The 24922-nt window shown below is 38.3% G+C and overlaps 1 protein-coding gene across 1 annotated transcript in view; it reads right to left on the reverse strand.

The window, feature by feature from the left end:
- MALRD1 (MAM and LDL receptor class A domain containing 1) overlaps positions 1-24922 on the reverse strand; it is a 589021-nt gene that overhangs the window by 10389 nt on the left and 553710 nt on the right. Inside the window, exons 36-37 of the mRNA XM_049705518.1 lie at positions 21191-21270; positions 21002-21098 (exon numbers count right to left, since the gene is read on the reverse strand). Of these exons, the coding sequence (XP_049561475.1) occupies positions 21002-21098; positions 21191-21270 (177 nt within the window). The remainder of the gene's footprint in view (positions 1-21001; positions 21099-21190; positions 21271-24922) is intronic.

Consider the following 24922-nt stretch of genomic DNA (forward strand, 5'->3'; position numbering starts at 1 on the left):
ATTTCTTTTGGAGGGTGGCAGCTTGCTAGATTTCTGTCACTTAGATTAAATTACGTTTATAAAATGCCTACCACAAGTAGATGCCCACTAACTGTCCAGTGCTATTCTTTTACCTTCTTTTCTTATTCTCTCCTTTGGTCATTTATATCTTCTTTTAAACTTCCTACTTGTTTCTCCTGACCCCCAAACTTGGGACCAATGAAAGGACATTGGGATAAAGGAAAAAAAATAAGGAAGTGGCAAAATTAGTAATAATACTCACTGTAGTACTTTTAATTTTTTAAAATAAATTTATTTACTTAGAGCTAGCAAGGACCTTTGCAATCATCTTGTTTATGCCTTTTTTACAGATGGAGCAAATGAGGTTCTTCCCCCACTAGATTATAAGTCCTCTGGAGGATAAGGACCTTGTCTGGTTTACTCTTCTCTCTATCTCAGCACCTAATACAGTACCTAGTGCGGCAGGAATCAACTGAATGTTTATAGAAAGAATAACTTAATGAATGCACATAGTCCGAAGGCTTAATGATGGAAAAAAAGCCACTAACCAGCTCTCTACTCTGTTATTCCATGCCTACTCCCAGCAATATACTTCATCAATACTCAGAGAGAAAAGACATTCATTTTTACTACTGTTACCATGGAGTCACATTTGTATTTAGATTTCTGTTCCACTGAGCCCAAGACTTTAAGTGGGCCAGGAGCCTACTTTTGACCTCTGTCTCTTTCATTTTTTTTTTTTTTTTTCAGCTGGTTAAGTGCCAGCTCAGAGGAGCAGCCTGGGGGCTTTCCTGAGGATGAGTAGAGTATAAGAGAATAGGGATGGTCCTTCTATCTATTTCATTACATGGGAACTGAAAAAGTCATATTATTGGAGAAAAATTAATTTGGTACAAATAACTCATTTTACAATATTTGAAAAATAAAGGTCTGTGTCCCTTATATCTCATATTCTCTGAAAAATAAGAGGTATGAAATATGTATGTATAAATATCAGGGGTTGATGTGAGTTTTCAGGCTATGAAGTATTTGATTTGTTATTGCCGGGGAAAAATGTTTTCTAACCATAAAAGTACATGTGACATATTTTTTTAAAAAAGGGTCCATCTAAATTATGAAATACAATCATTTCACTGGTGGAAATGGAATTCATTTATTCTGGGAGTCATGCCTATTATATTAAATTTTGCTTAGCCAGATTAATGGTGAATCTGGAGTGTCTCAGAGAAGTAAATCTCAATTCTACTCATTTCCACCTATGTCATTTTAAACTCTTCAATTAGGTTTTTCCAAATGTTTCCAGTCCTAAGACTTTCTATGAAGTCTTTCTGAGTGTGCTAATCTTTCAGATAAAGGGAAAATACATTATAAAATCCTAATGAAAATAAAATATTTCTGGTCCCCACTTTTACTCATATCTATTTTTAATGTTCATTAAACATATTTCTGTCAAGAAGAGATCTTTTTAGAAATGTTTGTTTCTTAGGGTACTAATAATTTTTTTTCTCTACCTCATTATAAAAATTAATGAGTAATGCTCTTATTTTTGCTTCCTGATCTTAGAACCTATAAAAATGAGGTTTTTTTTTTTTTTTGGCTTGTTCATTTTTAACTTGTAGTAATAGGAGGAGATTGGTGCACTGCATTTCCTGTGCAATTATCGGTGCCACACGATTCACATACATCATCTTTCTTTTCTCAAAACCTTAGACAAGTTTTATTTTACACCTGGTCTCTGACTGTTTCCAATTCAAATTTTAGCCTGTCTGAATAGACCGTTTTTAAGGAGAGGTATCACACATTTTTTAATTTAGACACTACTTTGTCCTTTTTGTAATGAGAGCAACTTTATGGCAGTTTGCAAAGATAAGCATAATAGAAGAATATAAGCCAAATGAGAAGGGACTTCCCTGGTGATGCAGTGGTTAAGAATCCACCTGCCAATGCAGGGGACATGGGTTCGAGCCCTGGTCTGGGAAGATCCTACATGCTGTGGAGCAACTAAGCCTGTGCACCACAACTACTAAGCCTGAATTCTAGAGCCCGCACTCTGCAACAAGAGAAGCCACTGCAATAAGAAGCCTGGGTACCGCAACCGAAGAGTAGCCCCCACTTGCCGCAATTAGAGAAAGCCCACACGCAGCAGTGAAGAAGCAATACAGCCAAAAATAAATAAATTTTAAAAAAAAGACAAATGAGAAACAGATAGGAAGTGGAGAAATGGATTCTTAGAACTGGAAAATAGAGTTGAGCCAGAGGGAAAGAGATGGGGACAGTATATGACATGGGTATGGTGAGTCTATTTACTTACTTAATGTAGGATACAAATTTGGCTTTAAGATTCTCCAATTCAAATTTAAGCAGGACAAAAGAATCAATCACATAGGTCACACTTTCAAAAAACAAAGAAAAAAACAGTTGCTTAGAAGCACATCTTTACCAACTCAGGAGAGAAGACTTATGGTATGCATCCTGTCACTATACTCTAGGCTAACAAGGTAACAAGTGCCCACATTATTTTAGGAAGACCAGCAATGGGTTTCATGAAGTTGTTTCAACAAATATCTTGCAAAATATCAGACTGAGACTATGCCAAAATGTGTCTCAGTGAAACTATCTAGGAGAGGGTGGTAGCAAGAAGCGGGAGGGATTAAATGGAACACTTGAAGCACAACAGTGTGTTAGAGAATTAGATTTGGGGAACATTTTATTTTGGCTGCACTGTGCAGCATGTTGGGTCTTACTTCCTCGACCAGGGATGGAACCCAGCCCTTGGCAGTAAGAGGAAGGAGACCTAATGACTGGACGGCCAGGGAATTCCAATGAGGGGCATTTTAATATGGTTGTGTTTATCATAAAAAAGCCAGCACCAAGATTACAATTTGTAGTGTGTAATTATAGTGTGGCACATTAAATCTGTTATAAGAATCTATAGATAGTAAAACTGTCACTGTTTGCAGATGACATGATACTTTACATAGAGAATCCTAAAGATGCTACCAGAAAACTACTAGAGCTAATCAATGAATTTGGTAAAGTAGCAGCATACAAAATTAATGCACAGAAAGCTCTTGCATTCCTAAACACTAACGACAAAAAATCTGAAAGAGAAATTAAGGAAACACTCCCATTTACCACTGCAACAAAAAGAATAAAACACCTAGAATAAACCTACCTAAGGAGACAAAAGACCTGTATGCAGAAAACTATAAGACACTGATGAAAGAAATTAAAGATGACACAAACAGATGGAGGGATATACCACGTTCTTGGATTGGAAGAATCAACATTGTGAAAATGACTATACTACCCAAAGCAATCTACAGATTCAATGCAATCCCTATCAAACTACCAATGGCAATTTTCACAGAACTAGAACAAAATATTTTACAATTTGTATGGAAACACAAAAGACCCCGAATAGCCAAAGCAATCTTGAGAAAGAAAAACAGAGCTGGAGGAATCAGGCTCCCTGACTTCAGACTATACTACAAAGCTATGTAATCAAGACAGTATGGTACTGGCACAAAAACAGAATTATAGATCAATGGAATAGGATAGAAAGCCCAGAGATAAACCCACACACATATGGTCACCTTATCTTTGATAAAGGAGGCAAGAATATACAATGGAGAAAAGACAGCCTCTTCAATAAGCGGTGCTGGGAAAACTGGACAGGTACATGTAAAAGAATGAAATTAGAACACTCCCTAACACCATACACAAAAACAAACTCAAAATGGATTAAAGACCTAAATGTAAGGCCAGACATTATAAAACTCATAGAGGAAAACATAGGCAGAACACTGTATGACATAAATCACAACAAGATCCTTTTTGACCCACCTCCTATAGAAATGGAAATAAAAGCAAAAATAAACAAATGGGACCGAAAGAAACTTCAAATCTTTTGCACAGCAAAGGAAACCATAAACAAGATGAAAAGACAACCCTCAGAATGGGAGAAAATATTTGCAACTGACAAAGGATTAATCTCCAAAATATACAAGCAGCTCATGCAGCTCAATATCAAAAAAACAAGCAACCCAATCCAAAAACGGGTGGAAGACCTAAATAGACATTTCTCCAAAGAAGATACAGATTGCCAACAAACACATGAAAGGATGCTCAACATCACTAACCATTAGAGAAATGCAAATCAAAACTACAATGAGGTATCACCTCACACTGGCCAGAATGGCCATCATCAAAAAGTCTACAAACAATAAATGCTGGAGAGGGTGTGGATAAAAGGGAACTCTATTGCACTGTTGGTGGGAGTGTAAATTGATACAGCCACTATGGAGAACAGTATGGAGGTTCCATAAAAAACTAAAAATAGAACTACCATATGACACAGCAATCCCACTACTGGGCATATACCCTGAGAAAACCATACTTCAAAAAGAGACATGTATCACAACGTTCATTGAAGCACTATTTACAATAGCCAGGACATGGAAGCAACCTAAATGTTCATCGACAGATGAATGGATAAAGAAGATGTGGCATATATATACAATGGAATATTACTCAGCCATAAAAAGAAACAAAATTGAGTTATTTGTAGTGAGGTGGATGGACCTAGAGTCTGTCATACAGAGTGAAGTAAGTCAGAAAGAGAAACACAAATACCGTATGCTAACACATATATATGGAATCTAAAAAAAAAAATGGTTCTGAAGATCCTAGAGGCAGGACAGGAATAAAGATGCAGACATAGAGAATGGACTTAAGGACACAGGGAGGGGTAAGGGTAAGCTGGGATGAAGTGAGAGAGTAGCATTGACAAATAAACACTACCAAATGTAAAATAGATAGCTATTGGGAAGCAGCTGCATAGCACAGAGAGATCAGCTCAGTGCTTTGTGACCACCTAGAGGGGTGGGATAGGGAGGGTGGGAGGGAGATGCAAGAGGGAGTGGATATAGGGGTATACGTATGCATATAGCTGATTCACTTTGTTAAACAGCAGAGACAAACATAACATTGTAAAGCAATTATACTCCAGTAAAGATGTTAAAAAAGAAAAAAAAAGACTATTGTACTCACTTTGAATGGTGACAGGTGGTAACTAGGCTTATTGTGGAGATCATATATTAATGTGTAAAATTATCAAATCAGGTGTGTTTTACCCCTGACACTAATATAATACTGTGTGCCACTTATAATTAAATTAAAAGTTTAAAATAAAAAGGACAGTTAAAAAAAAGAATCTATAGATAGAATAAAACTGCACATCATCAAGCATTATAAGAAAGAATAAACTGAGTCTATAAATCATCCTTTTCTCACTGAATGTATACTCCTGTAAAATATTGTATTACCTGACCACCGCTAAAGAAAAAAGGGAAGACATCATGAGGAGTAGTAAACAAAAATATTCACCTATATAATGGTCTCTATCTTTGGCAAGATGATGACATTTAAAAAAAAAAAAAAGAATTACAACAAACAATCTGTAACACGGGACAGAAAGAAAGAAAAGAAGCAAGTCAACTTGAAAAAGCAGGGATAATTTAGGGGGGATGTCCATGAGCTCAAGTTTTCATTTCCCAGTCTTTAAGGAAGAAGCTGAACCAGATGTTTTGGGTGAAAAAGTTCAGAAAGAATTGGGTTTGGAAATATAACCAGAAATGCCCCAAAAGGGAGAGGAAAGGATTAATCATCCGGGGTCACAAAACCAAACCACTGGGACGCCAAAGCTTGCTAAACTCATTCACATGATACAGCAGCTGCCATGTTTTTCTCCTACTCTTTTGAGGCAGGAAATAAATATCACTAACCACAAAACATGTCCCTGTTTAATACGATCTTGCTGTGGCAGAGTGCTTACATGGGAACATGCCCAGGAACATGGAAGCAATTAGTATGAATAAAGCTGACCCAGGTTCCTGTAGCTTAACCCTAAGGAGACCCCATGTTGCCAATGGGAGGGCAGTCTCCACCGACTTCTAGCACATTCACAACCACCTAACATGAACCGGATGCACAGTAGAACACAGACTTTCAAGAAGAAAGGTGCATGTACATGTGTGCACATTGATAAAAGTTTGGAAGAAGACACATCAAAATGGTAACAGTCTCTATCTCTGGGTGGTGACATTCAATGTCATTTTTAATTCTTTTCTGGCACTTTGCTGTACTTTCCAAGTTCTATTCATTAGGCTGCTGTGTATCAGAATCTTGGGAGTGGGGTGGTGATTTTACAATTTGGAAAAGACCATGAGGTGTTTCCCCTGCAAGAGCTCCTCGCCCCCACCCTGCCCTGGCTCCTTGTAAATCATTTGCCTGAAAGGTAAGATCCCTACCGCAATCGTTCCTGCCTCCTCTCTCTTTAGCATTTCTTCTCAACGTCTACCTGCCATCCCTGCTGCACTTCTTAGGGGGTTTAAGTAGGTCATAATACCTGTTTTTGCTCTTAAATACCCTCCTCATTGGCCAGAGCCTTTGCCAGCTCTGGAGCCAGATAAACCGTTCCTCTTCTTTGTACTCCACGGTGCAGTGTGCATTTTACTATCAGGATATATGGTATTTTTGTTAATTGGAATGAAATATTTTTCCCTGTAAATTGCTCCATATGAAAACTCACTCTAATTTCCTTATTGAATTCCCTTAGACACGTAATCTCTTTGCTTAAAAACCGATTGCAGTATTGAAGTTAATTATCAGTCTTTGTGATTTTCCCTAGTAATCACCTAGCGACTGGCTTCTTTCTAAATCTTTTGACAATTTAAAGTTGACAACGCTATGTAAGAATCTGTCTAGAAAAATGAATTTAGTTGCATTTATCTATTTACATTCATGTCTCTCCCACTTGAATGTTAACTTCCTATGGGCAGAGATAAAATCTTTATTTTCCAATTTATCTCAGAAACGTTACTTGAGTCCCAAATATGTGCCATGTACTCTACCGCAGAGCTACTCAGAGTGTGATTTATGTGCGGTTATGGTCTTATTCTGTTTATCGTTCCGTGATGAGATAAATACAAAGATTGAGGACAGGTGTTTAGAAAGAGTAAATAATAGTAATAGGTAGTAATAATAGTAATAGGTGTTCAGACAGAGTAAATGTATGTCTGTTGAGGCTCGGAATAAGAAATTTAGACTAGTATTTTGTGTGTCTTTTCATTTCACTTTTCCAATACTTCTTACAAAAGCATTGGTATGTGATGGATTGAAAACAAAACGAAGCAAAACACAGCTGGTCCTTCATCACACATAGTTTTGCTGTCTCTGTTCTGCTAACACTGGTGTTCAAATTTGAGTAAATACACATTTGCCTGGCTAACATTTTGCTAGCTACCTCTTCTGAAAATATTTTCTCTTCCTTTCTCTTTGAATGAGTGTGATACCTCAAAGTCCCACAGTTGGAAAGGGCCAAGTACTATATAACTTTCTTCGATCAGAATGAAATATTTTTTCATGTAAATTGCTCTATATGAAAACTCCCTCTAATTTTCTCATTGAATTCCCATAGACACATAATCTGTTTGATTGAAACTGATTGCAATGCTGAAGTTAATTATCAGTCTTCATGATTTCCCTCAGCAATCACCTAGCAACTTGCTTCTTTCTAAATCATTTTAGACAATCTAAAGCTGACAACACGATATGACAATCTATCTAGAAAAACTTACTTCTTTCATTATGACTTACAAATACCTACAAATTCCTTTAAATATACCCTATTTTGGATTTATTAATACATTTACTTAAAACTCTCTTGGGTCTATGAATTAGTTCAGCTTATAATACTTAAACTTTGAAAAAAGCAATAAAATTGCATTTTCTTGTAGTTATTTTAGAACAACTTATTTTTAAAACATAAAGAGAAATTATAAGTACACGAGCACAATCTGCTATGTAGATTTCTTAAAAACAGTCTATCCCTGTTGTTCTCAGTAAATTTCCTATCATTTTTCCTTACCTGACCTGTGTTTTATTCACACTAACCACACCATTCTCCATTATAGCTTGTGCTTTGACACAAGCTGTTCTGTCTGCTCTTCCTCATTTTCATCTTGGGGATTTCAATCCATGAATTCAGACTTGAGTGATGCAGCGTATACTCACTAAATGCTTCTTCAATTTCCCCACCATATTATTTACACCTTTGAAAGAGACTTGGCCTCTCTTTTACCTGTGTTTCTCCAGACCTTTGTAGGAAGCAACTGCATGTGTTTCATATATGCTTGTTGAAGAATTGACATTATTTGCTTTTCTATATGCTGTCTCCACCAGAGTGTAAATTATCATTTACTTCTCTATTCCCAGCGACTAGCACAGTGCCCAGCACATAACAGATGCTTAATAAATGTTTGCCAACAAGTACATAAATGAATTGCTGAGAGTTTCTGATATATGTGTTTCTTTTTACAAAGACAAAAATAAGCTGGTCTTTCAAGTTCTCTTGTCATTCTGTCCTTTGATTCATTAGTGAACTAGAAATTCCAACACAGTAAACAGATTGTTGAACTTGTAAGAGTGTCCCTGAGGATGCTTTTAAGGAGAAATTGTGTGAAACATAATTTGAAAGCAGAAAAGAGTCTGTCAGGAGGATGGCAAAGCAGTTAGTGAAGAAAAATTATGAAGCTGATCCCATCTTCCCCTCTTTGAAATTCCCTACCCTCTAGTAACATTAATAAAGAACAACATTTAGAATTCTGATTCTCCAGCAAAAGGAACTAAATGTATTTGCTACATGCCATAGCAGAGCTAAATGATTTGCTAACAGCACACACCTCACTTTTCTTTACTGCCTCCTGTCCTTCCTCATTTAAACAGGTTACTTCTTTCAAGGAGCAACTCTGATTTCCTACAACACATTCTTCTACTCTGATTGCGTGGATATGAGGAAACACATGCAACATTGAAATATTTCAGGACTGAAATGCTGTCTTCCTGCTAATGTAAGATTTATAGTGAACAGAGAGAAGACGCTGAAAAGGACCTTGAATCCTGCCCTGGGGACTATTTCTGCCAAATAGTCACCTGTATTAAAATGGCAAAATAGCTATCTTCAGATCAAATAATTAGAATATGGGGCTATTATACAGTAAAGTGCTCTTTATATTTTTTACACAGAATTTATTTCTTAGACTACTTGGAGTCTGTATCCAATGACAATAGATTTGAAACAACTTGGGAGAGTTTGCAGTGACAACACACACACGTACACACCAACGAAGCTTGCATTATTCCAGACTTATATTCCTGACACATTGCATGTAAGCTGATTTTGCATAGTCAAATAATATCATAAATGACCAGGGAACTGGTTATTTAAAGAGCTACTACTTATTTAGTAAAAACAGCAAATCATTTTGAAATTCATGTGAAATTTCTAATTTTGTTCATTTGATAAATATGAATATTACTTTAAGAGTTAATCTATGTACTCATGAAAGAAAGTAGAATGAGAGTAATAATATCCTTATAAATAAAACTGGTAATTAGATTACCAGTTAGACTGATTAGATTAGATTGTCAGATGCCAGGGTGAAATCTGTCACACATACAGATATCCAAATTAAATGGTATAGTGTGAGGACGATATTGAGAGGAGTGAATATCATCACTTTTTAAAGTAAATTGAATTTCCTGCCTCCCTGAAATGCCCAGGTGTTTTGATGCTCAGTTTCTTCCATACATTATGAATGTTCGTACTTGTAGGGTTTTGGTATTCTCTAATGTCCTTCATTAATATTCTAGGATGTAAGCTTCTGACTATGGGCTGATTTTGTAGCCCATCATGGACCCCGATAATGATTTTGCTAAGGGTCATACATGTAGGGCTCATTTGGGCTTCCTTGATTTGCTTTCAGCTTCTATAGAATGGCATGAAGGTCAATCAAGTTAGATTGAAATTCTTCAAGAATACCGAACAATGATATCCTAACTTTAAGAGTCATCTGAGAGTTTTATAGTAGGAATAAATCCTGGAGCATTGAGGCCAAGTAAAATATTTCTTGGAATATAAAATGTTCATTTGGGCTCAAACATCCTACTGGAAACAGGCTGAGACGTTTGATTTAACAGATATTTACTACGATGAATTTCTAAGGAATATCAATATAAATAGGACAAGGACCCTACCACTAAGAGGCTCACGATCTGTTATGGGATATATCAAACCAAAAGTCAACGTGACAAGGGAAAAACAAGGCTGAGAACAAAGTACTTTGGAAGTTCAGAGGTAGGAGTGCTTACTTTTTGTCCAACATGACCTGGGAAAATTCGCAGATGACACTTCTGTGGTTAGCCTTTGTGAAAGTTTTCCCTTTTTATGTTTTATTTTTATGGCAAAGGAAGAAGTAAGCCTAGCAGTTCTGAAAATTTGTTCTATCTTCCTTTGACCAACAAGTTCTTCTTGGCCATTAGAGTCTGGAAAGATGGCAGCTGGCATCACGCATTCAATGTCTTGGGCATAATTAGCCCATAGAGCCTGAATTCCAAGACTTTGATGTATTACTGCAAATCTACAGATCCCAGCCATCTTATTTTTCATCTGCCCTACATGTTACTTATGAAATGCACACTGTGTGTTAGGCAAGGAGCAGAGTAAACAGTCACTGATGTCTCTGCTTCCCAAAGATTTTATCAGTGGATAGAATTATAACCGAGTCCCAGATATTGCTGTTCTTAACCATCAGTCAGCTGCGTGGTCAAGACCACCATACAGAAAGATTTGCCAAGTGCCTGGTTTAATATCGTAAGTTAGATACTTTAAAATTTTTTAAAAATAGGCATTAATTCTCTCAGGGAATTGTAATGCTAAGATAAAGCTAGGGGCTTCCCTGGTGGCGCAATGGTTGAGAGTCCGCCTGCCGATGCAGGGGACATGGGTTCGTGCCCCGGTCCGGGAAGATCCCACATGCTGTGGAGCAGCTGGGCTCGTGAGCCATGGCCGCTGGGCCTGCGCTTCCGGAGCCTGTGCTCCACAACGGGAGAGGCCACGGCAGTGAGAGGCCCGTGTACCGCAAAATAAATAAATAAATAAATAAATAAAGGTAGGATACTACTCAGTCAGATAAAAGGCACCCTAATAGCTGAAAGGCTTAATGCAGTTACATCACAACCAGGGAATACTCAGGGCCCAAAAGACCAAACTCTAGTCTATTTAAAGATAAGTAAATAAATAAAAAGAATAGTAAACATAATATATAGTCATGCCCTAAATTGTGGAGGTGGCCTATATACATGACAGACATTTGGGAAAAATTTAGTTCAACTTCCTCATTTTATGTATAAGAAAATACAGAATATCAAAATAGTTTTCTTCCCTGTTGCCCAGCCTGTTTTTCTTCCTGGATTTTTGGATCTCTGTTAGTGGCATTACCAACTGTGCAGTTGCCTAGATATAACATCCTCGGATCAACTTTGACCCCTGTTTTTTCCTCACGTCCTATGTTAGGTCAGTCACCACTGCTCAAGTTCAAGTTCTCACTGTCTCTCATCTAACCTCTCAAACAGGCTTATGTCTCTAGACTGCAGATCGCTTTCTTAATCTTTTCCTAATCTGTTCTCACGCTCTGCATTCTTTTTTTAACCATAGATATGATCTTGTCAGTCTTCTTACATTCTTAAAACACTTCCCTGGCTTGCATCAGTTAAGGCCCTAGCAGGAAATAGCTGACATACTCAAACCAGGAAATTTGAGGAGTGTTTGATCAAGTGACAGTTTGCAAAGGTTTGGCCAGAATATAAAGAAACCAGTAGCAATGGTGCAGGAGGCTGGGCCAATGACATCACGCCTGTTACCACCCTAGGCTGGAAGGAGGCAGACTGAGAAGGGTACAGCTGTGGAATGCATAGGGGCTCCTCATGGACCTGCCACTGCCAGCAGTCAGCTGGAACCATGCTGCAGACAGGAGCCAGGGTTATGAATACCCAGCCCCCTCTCTCTTTCCTCCCTCAAGGTGCTCCACTTTGGCCAAACATATGAATTCAGATGAATATAAATTCAGCCCGTTAATGCAGTGCATAGAGGTCAGGTCTCCAGATCCACCTTCTACCCTCTCCATCCTGTTTAGTGAGAAGTGTAGAGGGTGGACTTGGGGGACAGACAGAAGATAGCCAGCACTTAGCCCAATTTTTAAAAATAAGTTGAAATCTCCTTAAAATAGGCATTCAAAACTTTTAACCACCTGTCTACCATATACTTTTCTAAGTGTAATCTAATTAGTTCTCCCACCCCCATTCTATAGCTATGTCAGTCAATTTGAAAACCATAAGTTTCCACATTCTCTTTTATTTTCAGGAACCCTCTTTCTTCATCTCTGCCTGGCTTCTCCATCCTTCAAGTCTTTATGCGATTGCTACCTTCCCTGTGCAGTCCTCTTCATCCATCTGAATTGCTGGCTCCCCAGAATATATCACCTCTACGTGATATGCCAAGGCTTGCCCCGGTGCACTACTCACTCTACTCTGGATAAGAGGAGTTCTGACTTCATGAAATTCCCAGCCACAGGGTAGGGAATGGGACTTTTCTGAGAGGAGCAGAGATGTGACCAGTTTTGGACAAAACTCTTTTTCCTTTGAGGCCTCTTTTATGGGCCTGTTCTACCATTTCAGGATTTAAAAAAACAAACAAACAAAGGTGAGGATGAAGGGAAAAGTATAAAAGAACAGGCTGCATAAGATTCTTATTGAAAAAAAAAAGAGAGAAGAAAAAGAAGGAGGAGGAAGAGGAGAAATCATCATTATCACACATGGTCCAATCCCATTTTTAAGGGGAAGATTTCAAAACCCTGCCCTCCATTTGGCTTTTCTAGCTCAAAGTAAACATTTAGCAGGGTTTGGCGGAGCATGGCCAATGTTTGCACAAAGGACTGAGACTGAGGAGTTCGATTCGTGGATCTTAACAGCTGTACTTCTTGAGGGCAAATGCACATATGGAGAGAGCAAAGGTTCGCAAGCGTTATGAGACGACCTTGGTCATTGCCGCTAGTGGAATTCCAGTTTGCCAAGACTAAGTATTCATTTCAGGGACCAAGGACAGGCTCACTGGTGACATTCTAGCTGCAAGAGCAGCTGAATGCCTTGAGGCATAGAGTAAGTAAGGTTTTGATTTTGACTAAGAATAAATACCCATCGCTGGGCCCAGGTTAGGTCTATGCCAGGATCTCACACTGGAAGAGAAGTAAAACTTCTGCCTCCAAAGAGCCACATTATCATACAGGGTGTCAGCAGTGGGAAAGGGTCTGGGAGAAAGAATAATATTATAGAGATAGATATTTTATTTGGAAGTCAGGGCCACTTATTCATAAATCTCAAACAAGAACATCTGTAATCCTCATGGGCAGCTGGTATAGCTTTTGGGATCCTAATAACCTTCTTTCTTATCAGAATTATAAACAACAATCATTCTTTTTTTTTTTTTTTTTTTGCTGTACGCGGGCCTCTCACTGTTGTGGCCTCTCCCGCTGCGGAGCACAGGCTCCGGACGCGCAAGCTCAGCGGCCATGGCTCACGGGCCCAGCCGCTCCGTGGCATGTGGGATCTTCCCGGACCGGGGCACGAACCCATGTCCCCTGCATCGGCAGGCGGACTCTCAACCACCGTGCCACCACAACAATCATTCTTTTGATCCTTCTTTCCTTCCATTTTACCCCCAAAGTGTTTTGTTTTACATTTCTACCGTTACACATGCCATAGTCAAATACATATTATAATGGAGTTATGAGTCAGAAAGCATATAAGATGATAATCTTATATACCTTTGAGCTTTCTCAAGGCTAGCACATGTTTGTGGCATTGAATAATGAGGCATTCCCAAGATCACATTCAGGTCTTATAATTTCCTAATCAGCAATCTTTTTACTGTTGCACATACACACAATCCCATGAAATTATTTAGAAAATTTCTAGAAAAGACATAGACATATCTTATTTCTCAGCATAACTGAATGAAATAGGTTTGTTCATTTTTAACGTTTGTTAGTGTATTTATTAAATTAACACAATTCTTTAGGAGTAAGTGCCACAATGCAGCATAATAAACAGCAATTTATTGCATATTTTCCCCCAGGCAAAGACGACATAGTCCAAAATAGGAAAGCTGGGGGTGTTACGTGGCTTCAGCAAATTAAGAATAAATAGTCCAGTATTTTTTTTTTTTTTTTTTTGCGGTACGTGGGCCTCTCACTGTTGCAGAGCACAGGCTCCGGACACGCAGGCTCAGCGGCCATGGCTCGCGGGCCCAGCCGCTCCGCGGCATGTGGGATCTTCCCGGACCGGGGCACGAACCCGTGTCCCCTGCATCGGCAGGGGGACTCTCAACCACTGCGCCACCAGGGAAGCCCCAAGAGTCCACTATTTATTTGTATCCTTTAATCTAGATTTCTAGGTGTAGGCTGGATTGTCACATTTACTTTGTATGAACCGCAAACAGCTCTAGAAGACTGCTACATTTGTTGCTTCCTCTAAAGTGTCATGAGTAAAAATTTGGTGGATTTTGGACCATGGGGACAGGTGTAGTGGATACCTTTCAGAGACCTTTCATGATGACACCCCCCCCCCCCCACAGCAGCCATGTTTGTACTATTGATCCTGCCCCATAGCTCACCCACAGTTGATTTGACCAGAAATGGGATCTTGACCCAAGTGGGCTAATCAGAGGGTTATCCTTTGGAATATGGAATGGAGACGTAAAAACAAAGATATAGTCTCTCCACAGATCTGGGGACATAATGAGTAACAAACGTCCATTCTCTAGTCAACACCTTTTTGTTATATAGACAGAGAGTAAAGGAAGTGTGTTTTCAGAGAGAGAACCACCAAGAGTAAAGCAAAAAGCAGCAGAGATGAGAGGCAGATGAAGAACACTGCCGGGTCCAGGCCTTCCTGAGGTCTGATCTCTTTATTCCTACCCTTGTGCTCTGGAAGACATGTGCATTGTTACACTAAATTCTTTATTTTGATTAAGGTGCTTGAGATGCTTTCTTCCCCTGCAATCAGAGTGTCCTCACTAATACAGTCAATGGCAAGTAGCTAACAGAAAGGTCAGAGAATGTATAATAAAATCCAGGAACTGCATCCCTAAAAACAACTTTCAGAGTCTCGTTGCTGTGCTTAGCATTGTCTGAGCATGCAGTGCTCCATCCTGTGTTTTTAAGAAATTAATACAAAAATGTTTCTTTCAAGTCACTGAAGGGCCTCTTATGCTACAGATTCTTTTTATAAAATCCAGTGAAAAATCTTAAGGTTAAGGTTTATTTAGAGAGGATGATGAATTTCCTGCTCACATAAATTCCTGCCTATCTCAAGGTTTTGGTATTATTTTCAAGGTGAGTCACTGTTAACATTTAGCCATCTCTTGGCCAAGCATTCTAACTTGCTTTAGGGCTTAAAAGATTTCATGCAAAAAGACATTTTTTAAAAGTTAATGTGCAACATTTTAATTTATAAGTAATTAGTAGACACAAGCAATGTTTTTGGTGATGGTCAGAAGTATGGATAATGTTCAATAAAGTATAGATAGCCTTAAATGGGCGTGTATCGGGTATCGGTTATTCATACAATGCTAGAAACTGGGGATGTAAAGATACGAACTGGTTAATATGGAAATAGTTTAGTAGTAACACTACATAATGGAGCTATAACTGTCTTCTTTAGGATAACATTCTGACAACTCAGTGACTAACCCTGAAGGGATGCCAGGATATTTTTGCTTAGCATCGAAAATACATCAGTTTGTATAGCTCTGCCAGGCAGAGGGTGTGAAAAGCCATGCACTTTGGGGAAATGGTGAGACTTTTCCCAAGGGTAGGGTGTATGTGGAGGGGGCAGATGGTGGAAAATTAAACTTGGTGCAGTGGTCTTTGAACTCTGCCACTTGAGTTTTCCCTAAAATAATTTAGAAAAATATGCATCTCCTTGTACATTTTCATGTTAATATCTAAAATTTTTATAAGTTTAGTGGCTGCAAAGAATATAATTTCTGAAATATTTTATATTGAGTTTTTTAAAATTATGGAATTTGCCTGCCATCTCATCTAAATGACAAAGCCAGTCCTGCTAACTATCCAATCAACCAAATCAAACAATTTTCAGAAAAAGACTGACTTCATTGTTAAACTCAGATGCATATGTTAAAATGTGTCCCAGGGAATCTAAAAGAAAATGGTACAAATGGACTTATTTAGAAAACAGAAAGAGACTCACAGACATAGAAAATAAACCAAAGGGGAAAGGGTGGGGGGAAGGGATAAATTAGGAGTTGGGGATTAACAGATACACACTACTGTATATAAAATACTGTACTGTACTACTGCACTACTGTATGGCACAGGGAACTATATTTGATACCTTGTAAAAACCTATAATGGAAAGTAATCCGAAGAAGAATATATGTAATATACACATATAACTGCATCACTTTGCTGTACACCAGAAACTAACACGACGTTGTAAAACAACATACCTCAATTAAAAAAAAAATCATGATTTCAAATTCTAAGTGGGAAAGGAGAGAAAGAGGACGAGAGACAGAGAAAAATTGGGAAACTGAGAAGATAAATTTGGCAAAGATTTATCTCCTGTTTCCCTTTCAATATTGCTTATCTCAAATCTCTTTTGCTACAGGAATCTCTTTTCGGTAAGTTTCAGGATAAGTGTAAGGTAATGAGGACATCTGGGAAAGAAGAAACAGGAGAGGCAATGCCCTGGGGCCAAATGCACCCTTCTTAGAAGAGAATCTATGAAGTTTGAGCTTCTGTAAATTGACTCCCTTGAAACTATTTGTGCCACAAATCTTTGGGAAGTCTCTGAGGCCTCAGGGTAAGCCTCCCCCAATCCAAAGGACTGGCAGAGGGATCGTGGTAGCTCTGGGCTGGGTCTTCCCCACCTTTGGGCCGAGGCAGGTCCGAAGTAGGAGCTTCCTCACTGTGGCCTCTGGGGCAGGGTGTGCAGTGAACAATTCAGGAGATCACTTACAAGAGAGATACAAATATCACTGTTTTGAGTGATATTTGTTTGGGGGAGTTATAGGGAATAAAACCACTGTCTTTAGATTTTGGAAATCAGAAGAGAAGGTACTAGTGAGAGAGAAGAGGACAGGGCGGTAAGTCAGCAGTGAGGAGCAAAGAGGAAGTGAAGGTATAAAATTACAGAAGAATGACAGAAATGGAGGAGAGAAAGGAGAGGTGGCTCTGTCGGGCTGGGCTGTGGTACCACCAATGTCTGCCTGAGAGGTCTCTCCATAGCCCTGACAGTACAGGCTGTCCAACAGGAATCTGAAGAAGGTGTGAAATTTAGGGTTGTTTCTGAGGACTCCCACTGGTTGGGTTAATATGACAACTTATTTATATACTGCAATGATTAATTTTATATGTCTACCTGGCTAGGCTATGGAGCTCAGCTGTTTGCTCAAACACTAGTCTAGATGTTGCTGAGAAGGAATTTGCAGATGTGATTAGCATTTACAGTCAGCAAACTTTAAGCAGGTTACCCTCCATAATGGGGGTGGGCCTCGTTCACTTATTTGAAGGCTGTATGAGTAAAGACCGAGATTTCTTGAAGAAGAAAGAATTCTGCCTCAAGACGGCAGCAGAAAATCCTACCTGTGTTTCCAGTCGGATAGCTTGTCTGGCAGACTTTGGACTCAAGCCTGCACCATCAACCCTTACTTGAATTTCCGCTGCAAGTTTCATGCTTGCCAGTCCCCACTATTACAGGAGCAAATTCCTTGAAATAAATCCCTCTCTCTTAACATATTACATTATTAATTTTCTTATTAATACAATTAAAATATTTCATTAATATTAATAAATATAACTTATGTAACTGATATTACATAAATGTAATATATGAATATCTAATTCTTTATATAGAGATATATGTTAATTTGAGATATCTTTATATATTATATATTATATACTGATATATTTAAACATGATAAGACAATATAGTAATATAACAATAGTTATATAATAATTACCAATATATTAATGATATATATTGTATAATATGTTATGTTTATACATTAAATATATATTATGTATTTGATATTTAAAGATATATATATACACAGAGAGAAAGAGAGAAACAATAGGATATCTAGCTAGCTAGCTATCTTTCTTTCTATCTATCTATCTATCTATCTTATCTTTCTGTTTCTCTGGAGAACGCTGACTAATACATGTATTTCCTAGCACAAAACCAGTATTTCACTTAGTAGCTTTGTTTCTGTTTTTCCCCACTACGTTAAGTCCAGACTGATTTTCATTCATATTTGTATCCACATTGTCTGACATATTTTAGGCACATAAGAAACAACTAAAGAATTAATAGGGGACTTCCCTGGTGGCGCAGTGGTTAAGAATCCGCCTTTTAATGCAGGGGACACGGGTTCAATCCCTGGTCCTGGAAGATCTCATGTGCCGTGGCACAACTAAGCCCAGTGTGCCACAACTACTGAGCCTGCTCTATAGAGCCCGTGGGCCACAACTACTGAGCCCATGCACAGCAACTATTGAAGCCCATGCATTCTAGGGCCTGGGCTCCACAACAAGAGAAGTCACTGCAATGAGAAGCCCACATACCACAACAAAGAGTAGCCACTGCTCACCACAACTAGAGAAAGCCCACGTGCAGTAACGAAGACCCAATGCAGCCAAAAATAAATTAAAAAAAGAATTAATAGTTGGGTAAGATCTTCTTAATAGTAATGGATTAAAATGTCGTATGTTTTTTTCTAACAAACACTATCATTTTATAATAAATTTGCCTTAATTGATGATATCAAGATTGGTGTCTGCTAATTAACATGATTGCAGACTGGACATCTGAGGAGAATTCAAGTGGGAGGCACATACAAGTTGGCACCAATGAAAATGCAGTTATCCAGTGCTCTATGACACAGAGATTTGCAGCAAATCTAAATCTCTGACCACAAACTCAGGTGTGCAAGAGATGATTCATTTAAAGGAGGTAAGAACATACAATGGAGAAAAAACAGTCTCTTCAATAAGTGGTGCTGGGAAAACTGGACAGCTACATGTAAAAGAATGAAATTAGAACACTACCTAACACCATACACAAAAATAAACTCCAAATGGATTAAAGACTTAATGTAAGACCAGACACTATAAAACTCTTAGAGGAAAACATAGGTAAAACACTCTTTGACATAAACCACAGCAAGATCTTTTTTGACCCACCTCCTAGAGTAATGGAAATAAAAACAAAAATAAACAAATGGGACCTAATGAAACTTCAAAGCTTTTGCACAGAAAAGGAAACCATAAACAAGATGAAAAGACAACCCTCAGAGTGGGAGAAAATATTTGCAAATGAAACAATGGACAAAGGATTAATCTCCAAAATATACAAAGAGCTCATGGAGCTCAATATCAAAAAAACAATTCAATTAAAAAATGGGCGGAAGACCTAAATAGACATTTCACCAAAGAAGACATACAGATGGCCAACATGCACATGAAAAGATGCTCAACATCACTAATTATTAGAGAAATGCAAATCAAAACTACAATGAGGTATCACCTCACACCAGTCAGAATGGCCATCATCAAAAAATCTAGAAACCATAAATACTGGAAAGGGTGGGGTGAAAAGGAACCCTCCTGCACTGTTGGTGGGAATGTAAATTGACACAAGGACTATGGAGAACAGTATGGAGTTTCCTTAAACAACTAAAAATAGAACTACCATATGACCCAGCAATACCACTACTGGGCATATACCCTGAGAAAACCATAATTCAAAAAGAGTCATGTACCACAATGTTCACTGCAGCACTATTTCCAATATCCAGGACATGGAAGCAACCTAAGTGTCCATCGACAGATGAATGGATAAAGAAGATGTGGCACATATATACAATGGAATATTACTCAGCCATAAAAAGAAATGAAATTGAGTTATTTGTAGTGAGGTGGATGGATCTAGAGTCTGCAATACAGAGTGAAGTAAGTCAGTAGGAGAAAAACAAATACCGTATGCTAACACATATATATGGAATCTAAAAAAAAAAAAAGAAAAGAAAAAAAATGGTACTGATGAACCTAGGGGCAGGACAGGAATAAAGACGCAGATGTAGAGAATAGACTTGAGGACACAGGGAGGGGGAAGGGTAAGCTGGGATGAAGTGAGAGAGAGGCATGGACATATATACACTACCAAATGTAAAATAGATAGCTAGTGGGAAGCAGCAGCATAGCACAGGGAGATCAGCTCGGTGCTTTGCAATGACCTAGAGACGTGGGATAGGGAGGGTGGGAGGGAGGCTCGAGAGGGAGGGGATATGGGGATATATGTATGCATATGGCTGATTCATTTTGTTGTACAACAGAAACTAACACAGTATTGTGAAGCAGTTATACTCCAATAAAGATCCATTAAAAAATTTCATTAAATCTTATTCTGAGCCCTTACCTTGTTCAGTTTATGGGAAAGTCAATCGCTTTCATTATTGGGGTGATGTGTTTCCCACACAGGAGATGGGAAGATGGGTATTGGGTAGGAAGCCCCAGGGTCCTGAAAGGCACTGTAGGTTGTGAGGTCTTAGTTATGCATGAGCCCAGCCCACAGAGGTCCTCCAGCTGCAGCAGCTCTTGGCCTCTGTTCTGTATGTTGCCTAGAACATGGGAGTCTTGGTCTGGAACACTGGTGCTTAGAGCCAGCCTCCCTAAGCAAGTCAAGAAAGGATCCCTTTGGCAGTTGTGCTGCCTTCCCCGGGCACTACCTGAAAGTGGGACATCCAGCCCCTCATGCCTTTTTAATTTGGGGAGAATGTCAGATTCTGTTTTCTGGGGTCATCAAAAATGTTCCTAACAGAATTGGAAAAGTAAACTTAATGCTTTTTATTTAAAACAAGAGTGATTATCATTAAGTAGCTCTTGCTTTCTACTCAGAAAAATAAATCCATAAAGTATGGAAAACTAAAGTTACCAGTATGTAATATGGGATGAAAGGAAAATATAGCAAATGAAATGTTTCAGAAAATTGGTCTGCCACAGCAATCAAAGGCATCACTTACCTTACTGGTACTTTTCTCTTGGCAAGAAAACACAAGACCGCTACTGTTATATGAGTCGTCAGGAAAGCGAATCCAATACCCAGGAGGGTCCATATATCTGGAATTTCAAACCAATGAAAAATGTAAATATTCAGTGAAAAATATTAGAGACTCCAAAACTCAAGTGACTGTGGTCACAATGTAACCTACTGTTCTGAGTGTCCGTGAAATCAGCAATGGGAGGGTTAACCTTGACATGGCAACGATTTCCCTTCCATCCTTGTCCACATCTGGAAATGAGATAAAATGTAATAGTTGGCAAAAAAAGAAGTAGAAACATATGTTAGCAGTATTGTCATGGAATAAAATGATGAATGTCAATAAACAATGAGATACCAGGAATGTGGGTAACTTTGATACGAAACCAAAAATGTTAAACCAAAGCAAAAAGATAATTAAATTGTATTATTTTCACATTATTGTGTAAGATGATTTTTTAAAATATTTATTCCCTTCTTAACTTTATCTGTAAGGTGGGGACTTGATTTCTTTATCTATAAGGTGAGAACAAGGCTAATTTCTTGCTTTCAAAAATTGACTTCACTTTTCACCAGTGTCCAATATTACTTTACTTTTTCATTTGTCTCAAACTCAAAAGCTACACATTTTTCAACAGTGAATGGATTTCAGTTCTTTCAGATACCAATAGAGAATATTCAAATTATAGATTAACATAAATATAAATCAGAGAGTATTTTTATTTCTCGTTACAAGGGGATGATCCTTCAAGTTCATGGATTTGGAATCAGGTTAAGGATCAAATTGGATATACCATCAGTCCTAGAGGATTTCACTACCTCTGCTATATTTAGTGACATACGTGATGAAACTTGTAACACTAGGCACATGTCCTCTGATATGGATGGCCTTCAGAAAGTTCAGAATTGGAGACTAGTTTGTGCCTCAAAGGGAGACGAGGTTTATTTCTAAGCAGTGAATGTGCCAGAATTTCTCTGGTGGAGTGTGTTTGCGTATGAGTGTGAAAGCTTAGGTATATACATTCTTGTTTACCAGAAATAACAGGATACAAGTTAACAAGGGTTTGGTTGAATTTCCTGCCAAATTCATGGTACATGCTATAAAACAGGATTAAAAACTAGCTTTTGAATGTGTGTGCTTAAAAGTGGTGTGTTAGAAGCAATGCTTCTTCGGCACACAGTTAATATATTTTTTTCTCAGTCTCTCTTTTGAATTTGAAAATCTGAATGACCAATAGCAATTTCTTCAAAAAAGAAATAGCTTCTCTAAATATAAAAAGCTTAGTGTCTCCAAAGAAGATATACAGACTGCCAACAAACGCATGAAAGAATGCTCAACATCATTAATCATTAGAGAAATGCAAATCAAAGCGACAATGAGATATCATCTCACACCAGTCAGAATGGCCATCATCAAAAATTCTAGAAACAATAAATGCTGGAGAGGGTGTGGAGAAAAGGGAACACTCTTGCACTGCTGGTGGGAATGTGAATTGGTACAGCTACTATGGAGAACAGTATGGAGGTTCCTTAAAAAACTACAAATAGAACTACCATATGACCCAACAATCCTCTACCGGGCATATACCCTGAGAAAACCATAATTCAAAAAGTCATGTACCAAAATGTTCATTGCAGCTCTATTTACAATAGCCAGGAGATGGAAACAACCTAAGTGTCCATCGACAGATGAATGGATAAAGAAAATGTGGCACATATATACAATGGAATATTACTCATCCATAAAAAGAAATGAAATTGAGCTATTTGTAATGAGGTGGATGGACCTAGAGTCTGTCATACAGAGTGAAGTTAAGTCAGAAAGAGAAAGACAAATACCATATTCTAACACATATATATGGAATTTAAGAAAAAAAAATGTCATGAAGAACCTAAGGGTAGGACAGGAATAAAGAGAGAGACCTACTAGAGAATGGACTTGAGGATATGGGGAGGGGGAAGGGTAAGCTGTGACAAAGTGAGAGAGTGGCACGGACATATATACACTACCAAACGTAAAATAGATAGCTAGTGGGAAGCAGCCGCATAGCACAGGGAGATCAGGTCGGTGCTTAGTGACCACCTAGAGGGGTGGGATTGGGAGGGTGGGAGGAGGGAGACGTAAGAGGGAAGAGATATGGGAACATATGTATATGTATAACTGATTCACTTTGTTATGAAGCAGAAACACACCACTGTAAAGCAATTATACTCCAATAAATATGTAAAATAGTAAAATAAAATAAGATTAACACGAGATCTCATTCGTTAACCAACTAAACTTTCTGTTCTCCCTTCCCTTTGTTCTTTGATTAAAAAAAAAAAAAGCTTAGTGGTTCAAGGAGGCCCATAAGAATGCCTTCTTTCCTTAGTAAATACTCTTTAAAAAGTAGAAATTTAAGATAATTTGATTGTTTTTGATGCCTCTGACATTCAAATTAAAATAAATTAGAATGTTTAAGATTGGAGTATTTGTTTTTTATTCTCATAAACTGTAATATGTATTCCTTATCAGTTCTCAGGTTGGCAATGTGAATCTGCATGTAAGTCCTTCACATTTTGCCTGGACTCCCTTAAAATCTTCCTGAATGGGGTGGGTCCTCAATTCTTGTCTTGGAACACGGAGACCTGTAGTGATGGTATGCTAGAATTGGCATGCTGAAGTTCCTTTCGCTTTGAGCAATGGCAGTGAAAGGAATTTCTCTGGTCCCATCTCCCTGAGGACTGCAAGCTAGAAGTGAAAATTGAGCATCCTGTCCTGTCTGCTCTACAGTTTGGGGGACTCATCTCCTCCAAGGTGACCACAGATCTCTATTAAAGATCATTAAGACGTTTTAAAAAGAAAAGGCTAGTCATCTTCTTATTACTTTTCACAGGCAATCTTGGTAGGGAAGCGTAGATATTTCACTCAACTATTTATTTCTCCTTAGCAAATCAGCAATATTAGCATACCAAAGGAAAAATAAGAGACTGACTTTTCCTGAAGAGATAATGCAAAGATCGTTGTTTTTAGTAGTAGCGTGTTGGGTAATATTATAGTTGTTGGGGGTGAAGGGCGAAGGCTTTTGTGGGGAGAAATCAGATAGGGTAAGTGGATGAGATATTGGGAAGAACTGGGTGTGCTTTGGCTAAGCGGACGCCAGCCAACCAGAGGAGACCAGTCCCAGTGGCCATTCCAGGCACAGCTGTGTGAAAGCTGGGTGGCTGTTAAAGTCCGGTGGGTGTGGGGAGTGCCGCATAATCGGTGCCAAGAGTGAGGTCCCTAAAAGAATGTGGCAATGAGAGTCACCTTATTTGCTTGACAATTAAGGACTAGATAGCCCTTTTTAGGTAATGTTTTAGCTATTTTATGATTAAACAAGATCGAATGCAATGGTGATTCCACCTATTGTGCAATCCAAAAGGATCCATAAGAACGATAAACATTTTATAATATTTGTGCTAAAGACTAGGATACCTCAGTCTAAATTAGAATGCATGTTTGTTTTGTTTTAATGTCAAGAAGAAAGAAATGTTAGATGTGATGAAATTATGTTGGAGGTCTTCTTTTTCATAATGAGTCATAAGAATCGGTTTAATGAAAAAAAATTAACTGATAACTTGACAAAAGGGAAGAAAATGACTTGTTTTTATTCAGAAAGCACCCATAAGAAAAAGCTTTTGAGGAAAATTTGATTTATTCTGAGCTAATCTGAGGCTGTGTGTTTTATCACTTATTTCATATACCTGATGGGTGTAAGTATAACACTGGAGAATTTTAGCCTTATTTTTAGAATGGTGGAAGTTCACACTACCACTTAATTATCCCCCAGATTCATTTAACCACCCACACTCCTTCCCTTCCCTCCACCAAATCATAAGCATGTCTATGGTTTGGTTGGGAGGGAACCACAACCTGACCTCT

Source organism: Orcinus orca, chromosome 2 (genome assembly GCF_937001465.1).
Source record: "Orcinus orca chromosome 2, mOrcOrc1.1, whole genome shotgun sequence".
Taxonomy (NCBI): Eukaryota; Metazoa; Chordata; class Mammalia; order Artiodactyla; family Delphinidae; genus Orcinus; species Orcinus orca.